Source organism: Ascidia mentula, chromosome 7 (assembly GCF_947561715.1).
Source record: "Ascidia mentula chromosome 7, kaAscMent1.1, whole genome shotgun sequence".
Lineage (NCBI taxonomy): Eukaryota > Metazoa > Chordata > Ascidiacea > Phlebobranchia > Ascidiidae > Ascidia > Ascidia mentula.
In genome coordinates this window covers 11,793,323-11,803,812 of record NC_138572.1, presented here as the reverse complement: position 1 = coordinate 11,803,812, position 10,490 = coordinate 11,793,323, and the positions used below count along the sequence as shown (strand labels likewise).

General features: G+C 37.0%; 1 protein-coding gene across 1 annotated transcript; it reads left to right on the top strand.

Annotated features, from left to right (window-relative positions):
- Positions 1 to 8,808: 8,808 nt before the first annotated feature.
- On the top strand, positions 8,809 to 10,409 carry LOC145909573 (uncharacterized). Its single transcript, XM_082996953.1, has 2 exons — positions 8,809 to 10,297; positions 10,363 to 10,409. The coding sequence occupies exons 1-2, from the start codon at positions 8,809 to 8,811 to the stop codon at positions 10,407 to 10,409; spliced, it is 1,536 nt and encodes a 511-aa protein (XP_082853079.1).
- Positions 10,410 to 10,490: the final 81 nt, after the last annotated feature.

Sequence of the window (10,490 nt, the reverse complement as noted above, 5' to 3'; positions counted from 1 at the left end):
CTATGCGATTTCAGCACTTGTCCATTTTGCAGTATATGACCTTTCGATAAAAAATATTCTTTTGCAGTACAAGCTTTATTATACAGTGGAAAACGCTGATACTCCAGTATTGCCTTTGCGGTTGCACAACGTATGTAATTATGCGATTTCAGCACTTGTCCATTTTGCAGTATATGACTTTTCGAGGAAAAATATTTTTTTGCAGTACAAGCTTTATTATACAGTGGAAAACGCTGATACTCCAGTATTGCTTTTGCGGTTGCACAACGTATGTAACTATGAGATTTCAGCACTTGTCCATTTTGCAGTGTATGACTTTTCGACAAAAAATAATTTTTTGCAGTACAAGCTTTATTATACAGTGGAAAACGCTGATACTCCAGTATTGCTTTTGCGGTTGCACAACGTATGTAACTATGCGATTTCAGCACTTGTCCATTTTGCAGTATATGACTTTTCGATAAAAAATATTTTTTTGCAGTACAAGCTTTATTATACAGTGGAAAACGCTGATACTCCAGTATTGCTTTTGCGGTTGCACAACGTATGTAACTATGAGATTTCAGCACTTGTCCATTTTGCAGTATATGACTTTTCGATAAAAAATATTTTTTTGCAGTACAAGCTTTATTATACAGTGGAAAACGCTGATACTCCAGTATTGCTTTTGCGGTTGCACAACGTATGTAACTATGAGATTTCAGCACTTGTCCATTTTGCAGTGTATGACTTTTCGACAAAAAATAATTTTTTGCAGTACAAGCTTTATTATACAGTGGAAAACGCTGATACTCCAGTATTGCTTTTGCGGTTGCACAACGTATGTAACTATGCGATTTCAGCACTTGTCCATTTTGCAGTATATGACTTTTCGATAAAAAATATTTTTTTGCAGTACAAGCTTTATTATACAGTGGAAAACGCTGATACTCCAGTATTGTTTTTGCGGTTGCACAACGTATGTAACTATGAGATTTCAGCACTTGTCCATTTTGCAGTGTATGACTTTTCGAAGAAAAATAATTTTTGCAGTACAAGCTTTATTATACAGTGGAAAACGCTGATACTCCAGTATTGCTTTTGCGGTTGCACAACGTATGTAACTATGAGATTTCAGCACTTGTCCATTTTGCAGTGTATGACTTTTCGACAAAAAATAATTTTTTGCAGTACAAGCTTTATTATACAGTGGAAAACGCTGATACTCCAGTATTGCTTTTGCGGTTGCACAACGTATGTAACTATGCGATTTCAGCACTTGTCCATTTTGCAGTATATGACTTTTCGATGAAAAATATTTTTTTGCAGTACAAGCTTTATTATACAGTGGAAAACGCTGATACTCCAGTATTGCTTTTGCGGTTGCACAACGTATGTAACTATGCGATTTCAGCACTTGTCCATTTTGCAGTATATGACCTTTCGATAAAAAATATTTTTTTCGCAGTACAAGCTTTATTATACAGTGGAAAACGCTGATACTCCAGTATTGCTTTTGCGGTTGCACAACGTATGTAACTATGCGATTTCAGCACTTGTCCATTTTGCAGTATATGACTTTTCGATAAAAAATATTTTTTTGCAGTACAAGCTTTATTATACAGTGGAAAACGCTGATACTCCAGTATTGCTTTTGCGGTTGCACAACGTATGTAACTATGAGATTTCAGCACTTGTCCATTTTGCAGTGTATGACTTTTCGACAAAAAATAATTTTTTGCAGTACAAGCTTTATTATACAGTGGAAAACGCTGATACTCCAGTATTGCTTTTGCGGTTGCACAACGTATGTAACTATGCGATTTCAGCACTTGTCCATTTTGCAGTATATGACTTTTCGATAAAAAATATTTTTTTGCAGTACAAGCTTTATTATACAGTGGAAAACGCTGATACTCCAGTATTGCTTTTGCGGTTGCACAACGTATGTAACTATGAGATTTCAGCACTTGTCCATTTTGCAGTATATGACTTTTCGATAAAAAATATTTTTTTGCAGTACAAGCTTTATTATACAGTGGAAAACGCTGATACTCCAGTATTGCTTTTGCGGTTGCACAACGTATGTAACTATGAGATTTCAGCACTTGTCCATTTTGCAGTGTATGACTTTTCGACAAAAAATAATTTTTTGCAGTACAAGCTTTATTATACAGTGGAAAACGCTGATACTCCAGTATTGCTTTTGCGGTTGCACAACGTATGTAACTATGCGATTTCAGCACTTGTCCATTTTGCAGTATATGACTTTTCGATAAAAAATATTTTTTTGCAGTACAAGCTTTATTATACAGTGGAAAACGCTGATACTCCAGTATTGTTTTTGCGGTTGCACAACGTATGTAACTATGCGATTTCAGCACTTGTCCATTTTGCAGTATATGACTTTTCGATAAAAAATATTTTTTTGCAGTACAAGCTTTATTATACAGTGGAAAACGCTGATACTCCAGTATTGCTTTTGCGGTTGCACAACGTATGTAACTATGAGATTTCAGCACTTGTCCATTTTGCAGTGTATGACTTTTCGACAAAAAAAAATTTTTTACAGTACAAGCTTTATTATACAGTGGAAAACGCTGATACTCCAGTATTGCTTTTGCGGTTGCACAACGTATGTAACTATGCGATTTCAGCACTTGTCCATTTTGCAGTATATGACTTTTCGATAAAAAATATTTTTTTGCAGTACAAGCTTTATTATACAGTGGAAAACGCTGATACTCCAGTATTGTTTTTGCGGTTGCACAACGTATGTAACTATGAGATTTCAGCACTTGTCCATTTTGCAGTGTATGACTTTTCGAAGAAAAATAATTTTTTGCAGTACAAGCTTTATTATACAGTGGAAAACGCTGATACTCCAGTATTGCTTTTGCGGTTGCACAACGTATGTAACTATGCGATTTCAGCACTTGTCCATTTTGCAGTATATGACTTTTCGATAAAAAATAATTTTTTGCAGTACAAGCTTTATCATACAGTGGAAAACGCTGATGCTCCAGTATTGCTTTTGCGGTTGCACAACGTATGTAACTATGAGATTTCAGCACTTGTCCATTTTGCAGTGTATGACTTTTCGACAAAAAAAAATTTTTTGCAGTACAAGCTTTATTATACAGTGAAAAACGTTGATACTCCAGTATTGCTTTTGCGGTTGCACAACGTATGTAACTATGAGATTTCAGCACTTGTCCATTTTGCAGTATATGACTTTTCGATAAAAAATATTTTTTTGCAGTACAAGCTTTATTATACAGTGGAAAACGCTGATACTCCAGTATTGCTTTTGCGGTTGCACAACGTATGTAACTATGAGATTTCAGCACTTGTCCATTTTGCAGTGTATGACTTTTCGACAAAAAATAATTTTTTGCAGTACAAGCTTTATTATACAGTGGAAAACGCTGATACTCCAGTATTGCTTTTGCGGTTGCACAACGTATGTAACTATGCGATTTCAGCACTTGTCCATTTTGCAGTATATGACTTTTCGATAAAAAATATTTTTTTGCAGTACAAGCTTTATTATACAGTGGAAAACGCTGATACTCCAGTATTGTTTTTGCGGTTGCACAACGTATGTAACTATGAGATTTCAGCACTTGTCCATTTTGCAGTGTATGACTTTTCGAAGAAAAATAATTTTTGCAGTACAAGCTTTATTATACAGTGGAAAACGCTGATACTCCAGTATTGCTTTTGCGGTTGCACAACGTATGTAACTGAGCGATTTCAGCACTTGTCCATTTTGCAGTATATGATTTTTCGATGAAAAATATTTTTTGCAGTACAAGCTTTATTATACAGTGGAAAACGCTGATACTCCAGTATTGCTTTTGCGGTTGCACAACGTATGTAACTATGAGATTTCAGCACTTGTCCATTTTGCAGTGTATGACTTTTCGACAAAAAATAATTTTTTGCAGTACAAGCTTTATTATACAGTGGAAAACGCTGATACTCCAGTATTGCTTTTGCGGTTGCACAACGTATGTAACTATGCGATTTCAGCACTTGTCCATTTTGCAGTATATGATTTTTCGATGAAAAATATTTTTTGCAGTACAAGCTTTATTATACAGTGGAAAACGCTGATACTCCAGTATTGCTTTTGCGGTTGCACAACGTATGTAACTATGCGATTTCAGCACTTGTCCATTTTGCAGTATATGACTTTTCGATGAAAAACATTTTTTTGCAGTACAAGCTTTATTATACAGTGGAAAACGCTGATACTCCAGTATTGCTTTTGCGGGTGCACAACGTATGTAACTATGCGATTTCAGCACTTGTCCATTTTGCAGTATATGACTTTTCGATAAAAAATATTTTTTTGCAGTATAAGCTTTATTATACAGTGGAAAACGCTGATACTCCAGTATTGCTTTTGCGGTTGCACAACGTATGTAACTATGAGACTTCAGCACTTGTCCATTTTGCAGTGTATGACTTTTCGACAAAAAATAATTTTTTGCAGTACAAGCTTTTTTATACAGTGGAAAACGCTGATACTCCAGTATTGCCTTTGCGGTTGCACAACGTATGTAATTATGCGATTTCAGCACTTGTCCATTTTGCAGTATATGACTTTTCGAGGAAAAATATTTTTTTGCAGTACAAGCTTTATTATACAGTGGAAAACGCTGATACTCCAGTATTGCTTTTGCGGTTGCACAACGTATGTAACTATGAGATTTCAGCACTTGTCCATTTTGCAGTGTATGACTTTTCGACAAAAAATAATTTTTTGCAGTACAAGCTTTATTATACAGTGGAAAACGCTGATACTCCAGTATTGCTTTTGCGGTTGCACAACGTATGTAACTATGAGATTTTAGCACTTGTCCATTTTGCAGTGTATGACTTTTCGATGAAAAATAATTTTTTTCAGTACAAGCTTTATTATACAGTGGAAAACGCTGGAACTCCAGTATTGCTTTTGCGATTGCACAACGTATGTAACTGAGCGATTTCAGCACTTGTCCATTTTGCAGTATATGATTTTTCGATGAAAAATATTTTTTTGCAGTACAAGCTTTATTATATAGTGGAAAACGCTGATACTCCAGCATTGCTTTTGCGGTTGCACAACGTATGTAACTGTGCAATTTCAGCACTTGTCCATTTTGCAGTATATGACTTTTCGATGAAAAATAATTTTTTTCAGTACAAGCTTTATCATACAGTGGAAAACGCTGATGCTCCAGTATTGCTTTTGCGGTTGCACAACGTATGTAACTATGCGATTTCAGCACTTGTCCATTTTGCAGTATATGACTTTTCGATAAAAAATATTTTTTTGCAGTACAAGCTTTTTATTATACAGTGGAAAACGCTGATACTCCAGTATTGCTTTTGCGGTTGCACAACGTATGTAACTATGAGATTTCAGCACTTGTCCATTTTGCAGTGTATGACTTTTCGACAAAAAAAAATTTTTTGCAGTACAAGCTTTATTATACAGTGGAAAACGCTGATACTCCAGTATTGCTTTTGCGGTTGCACAACGTATGTAACTATGCGATTTCAGCACTTGTCCATTTTGCAGTATATGACTTTTCGATAAAAAATATTTTTTTGCAGTACAAGCTTTATTATACAGTGGAAAACGCTGATACTCCAGTATTGCTTTTGCGGTTGCACAACGTATGTAACTTTGAGATTTCAGCACTTGTCCATTTTGCAGTGTATGACTTTTCGACAAAAAATAATTTTTTGCAGTACAAGCTTTATTATACAGTGGAAAACGCTGATACTCCAGTATTGCTTTTGCGGTTGCACAACGTATGTAACTATGCGATTTCAGCACTTGTCCATTTTGCAGTGTATGACTTTTCGATAAAAAATATTTTTTTGCAGTACAAGCTTTATTATACAGTGGAAAGCGCTGATACTCCATTATTGCTTTTGCGGTTGCACAACGTATGTAACTTTGCGATTTCAGCACTTGTCCATTTTGCAGTATATGACTTTTCGATGAAAAATATTTTTTTGCAGTACAAGCTTTATTATACAGTGGAAAACGCTGATACTCCAGTATTGCTTTTGCGGTTGCACAACGTATGTAACTATGCGATTTCAGCACTTGTCCATTTTGCAGTATATGACCTTTCGATAAAAAATATTTTTTTGCAGTACAAGCTTTATTATACAGTGGAAAACGCTGATACTCCAGTATTGCTTTTGCGGTTGCACAACGTATGTAACTATGAGATTTCAGCACTTGTCCATTTTGCAGTGTATGACTTTTCGACAAAAAAAATTTTTTTGCAGTACAAGCTTTATTATACAGTGAAAACGTTGATACTCCAGTATTGCTTTTGCGGTTGCACAACGTATGTAACTATGAGATTTCAGCACTTGTCCATTTTGCAGTATATGACTTTTCGATAAGAAATATTTTTTTGCAGTACAAGCTTTATTATACAGTGGAAAACGCTGATACTCCAGTATTGCTTTTGCGGTTGCACAACGTATGTAACTATGAGATTTCAGCACTTGTCCATTTTGCAGTGTATGACTTTTCGACAAAAAAAAATTTTTTACAGTACAAGCTTTATTATACAGTGGAAAACGCTGATACTCCAGTATTGCTTTTGCGGTTGCACAACGTATGTAACTATGCGATTTCAGCACTTGTCCATTTTGCAGTGTATGACTTTTCGACAAAAAATAATTTTTTGCAGTACATGCTTTATTATACAGTGGAAAACGCTGATACTCCAGTATTGCTTTTGCGGTTGCACAACGTATGTAACTATGCGATTTCAGCACTTGTCCATTTTGCAGTATATGACTTTTCGATAAAAAATATTTTTTTGCAGTACAAGCTTTATTATACAGTGGAAAACGCTGATACTCCAGTATTGCTTTTGCGGTTGCACAACGTATGTAACTATGCGATTTCAGCACTTGTCCATTTTGCAGTATATGACTTTTCGATGAAAAATATTTTTTTGCAGTACAAGCTTTATTATACAGTGGAAAACGCTGATACTCCAGTATTGCTTTTGCGGTTGCACAACGTATGTAACTATGCGATTTCAGCACTTGTCCATTTTGCAGTATATGACCTTTCGATAAAAAATATTTTTTTGCAGTACAAGCTTTATTATACAGTGGAAAACGCTGATACTCCAGAATTGCTTTTGCGGTTGCACAACGTATGTAACTATGAGATTTCAGCACTTGTCCATTTTGCAGTGTATGACTTTTCGACAAAAAAAAATTTTTTGCAGTACAAGCTTTATTATACAGTGAAAAACGTTGATACTCCAGTATTGCTTTTGCGGTTGCACAACGTATGTAACTATGAGATTTCAGCACTTGTCCATTTTGCAGTATATGACTTTTCGATAAAAAATATTTTTTTGCAGTACAAGCTTTATTATACAGTGGAAAACGCTGATACTCCAGTATTGCTTTTGCGGTTGCACAACGTATGTAACTATGAGATTTCAGCACTTGTCCATTTTGCAGTGTATGACTTTTCGACAAAAAATAATTTTTTGCAGTACAAGCTTTATTATACAGTGGAAAACGCTGATACTCCAGTATTGCTTTTGCGGTTGCACAACGTATGTAACTATGCGATTTCAGCACTTGTCCATTTTGCAGTATATGATTTTTCGATGAAAAATATTTTTTGCAGTACAAGCTTTATTATACAGTGGAAAACGCTGATACTCCAGTATTGCTTTTGCGGTTGCACAACGTATGTAACTATGCGATTTCAGCACTTGTCCATTTTGCAGTATATGACTTTTCGATGAAAAATATTTTTTTGCAGTACAAGCTTTATTATACAGTGGAAAACGCTGATACTCCAGTATTGCTTTTGCGGGTGCACAACGTATGTAACTATGCGATTTCAGCACTTGTCCATTTTGCAGTATATGACTTTTCGATAAAAAATATTTTTTTGCAGTATAAGCTTTATTATACAGTGGAAAACGCTGATACTCCAGTATTGCTTTTGCGGTTGCACAACGTATGTAACTATGAGACTTCAGCACTTGTCCATTTTGCAGTGTATGACTTTTCGACAAAAAATAATTTTTTGCAGTACAAGCTTTATTATACAGTGGAAAACGCTGATACTCCAGTATTGCCTTTGCGGTTGCACAACGTATGTAATTATGCGATTTCAGCACTTGTCCATTTTGCAGTATATGACTTTTCGACAAAAAATAATTTTTTGCAGTACAAGCTTTATTATACAGTGGAAAACGCTGATACTCCAGTATTGCTTTTGCGGTTGCACAACGTATGTAACTATGAGATTTCAGCACTTGTCCATTTTGCAGTGTGTTACAGCGAGGATTAAGTTGTCCATGTTTCCCGCCACTTTCTTTGTGACGCTTGGCGTCTATGACGTAATATTGCCCCGTACTGGCCACGCTTTGCAGTGAATGTGATGTATTTGTAACTGTTCAAGTAGAATTAACTGTCTATTTGTATTTAGAGCCAGCTGTTAATGAAACTAATTTGTTATAAATAATGAAAATGGTTTAATTTGGCCCTGGACTCCGAAAAGTTGGTACGTGTTGTTATGGTTGTAAACGTTATGTGTTGTGTTGTTATTAAGTGTATGTTCGTTTACAACAGAGAACCGATGTTGTTGAGTCAAGTCGCGTTTTCTTCGGGAAAAAATATAATGTGGTAGCTGGCACGCTCCAGGCCGTGCAAGTTCTACAAGGCGGACAACAGCTGTTACATAAAAGTTCTCAACTTTCTTCTGGAATTGGACAATTAACGTTTCAATAGAGGAGAAAGGCTTGAAGGTTTGTTCGATAAGACACAAAAATGGTTGTGACAAAGGCGACACTGAGTAAAATTGTGTCGGACCTGAATTCACTATACCGCGAAGCTGAAGAGCTAATGGTCGATGTAAACAATGTTGACAAGGTTAAAGAAAAGAAACTGTTAATTTCCACTCTCTTTAATGACTACATAGAGAAACACAGTACCTTTATGAGCGCTGCAAAGCGTCGAAATGCCAAAGATAAGGCAAAACAGGAACTTGCCAGTTTGGAAAAAGGCAAGGAAGAATTCGATACACGTGTGGAAGAATGGCTGAATCAATCTACTTCGAAGAATGTAGATAGAATCAGCGTCACGTCAAAACGAACTGGCGTGACAGTTTCTACTGTGCACACCTCTAGTACCCGATCAAGTACCAGACGCACAGAAGCTTTGGTTCGCAAAGAAATGGCCCTTTTGAAGAAACGACAGTTAGCTGAAAAGCAAAAGATAGAAGCTGAAGGTCAAAGAGTCGCAAACGAACTTGAGTTGTTGGAAGTGGAACATGAGGTGCAAGCAGCGGAGGTTGAGGTTGAAATGTGGGAAGCGCGATCGATAACTGGATCTCAGCATGAAATGATGCCAGATCGTTCGGGTTTGAATGCAGTTCAACGGCCAACCGCGCACAGTTCCGAGCCGGTAGGTAAAACCGATCCAAATATACTCACGAATCTTCCAAGGAAGGCAGCATCTCTTCCGCCGGAACACAGGCAAAATCCAGCTGTGGTACGTGAACCTAAGGGTGCGCCTAGTAGCAACCTTAATCAGCAGGTCAGTGATTTGTGCCATGTGGTAACGGTCCTAAAGGATGGGATAGACTTGCCCAAGCCTAAGTTACTGTATTTCGACGGTAATCCTGTGGATTATACGCGATTCATAACAACATTTGATGAGCATATCGCTAACCGAGTTAGTAGTGATAGTACAAAGCTCAACTATCTTATACAATACTGTAGTGGCGAAGCAGAACGCATCATCAAGTTCTGCTCCGTCATGGAAGGATCAGAAGGATATCGTAAAGCACGACAAGTATTGCATGACAATTTTGGTCGTCCGTTTCTTATTGCTCGATCGTACATAGAAAGGCTTACACAGGGTTCCTTTCTGAAAGCAGACGATGCGAATGGTTTGCAAAGGTTGGCTCGTAACCTCGAGGAGTGTCTCGTAACGCTGACTCATTTGCATTATTTTGCCGACATAAATAATTTTGAGAATTTACTGAGTATCGCTAAACGTTTGCCGCTTCATGTTCAACATAGATGGAAACGACGAGCTGGAGAAATTGAATTAAGTGGCGAGGAGCTACAATTTCGCCACCTTGTGGAGTTCGTGAAGTACGAGGCGTCAATTTCCAATACCATGTTCGGAAGGTTGTTGACTCCAAAGAAGGAAAGTACGCAGAGACCATTGAGGACAGTAAAGGCAACTTCGCATGCTGCTGCAGTTTGGTCTGATCGTGACCGTGGACCTTCGTCAAGTCATCAGACAGCAGGTGATGCGTGTCCTGTTTGTAATGCTGCCCATAATTTAGCACATTGTAATGGTTTCAAACGTAAGCCTGTCGAGGATCGTCTGAAGATAGTGCGACAAGCGAGGCTTTGTGACAATTGTTTTGTTCGAGGTCACTTTGCAAGAGGTTGTACAGTGCAGAGTTCTTGTTCGATGGATGGTTGTTACCGTAGGCA

What these genes read in the sequence shown, in the direction of transcription:
- LOC145909573 (XM_082996953.1), top strand. Translation starts at nt 8,809, where the DNA reads ATGGTTGTGACAAAGGCGACACTGAGTAAAATTGTGTCGGACCTGAAT. An exon ending in GTCAAGTCATCAGACAGCAG is followed by an intron (nt 10,298 to 10,362) that starts GTGATGCGTGTC and finishes TTCAAACGTAAG; the next exon opens with CCTGTCGAGGATCGTCTGAA.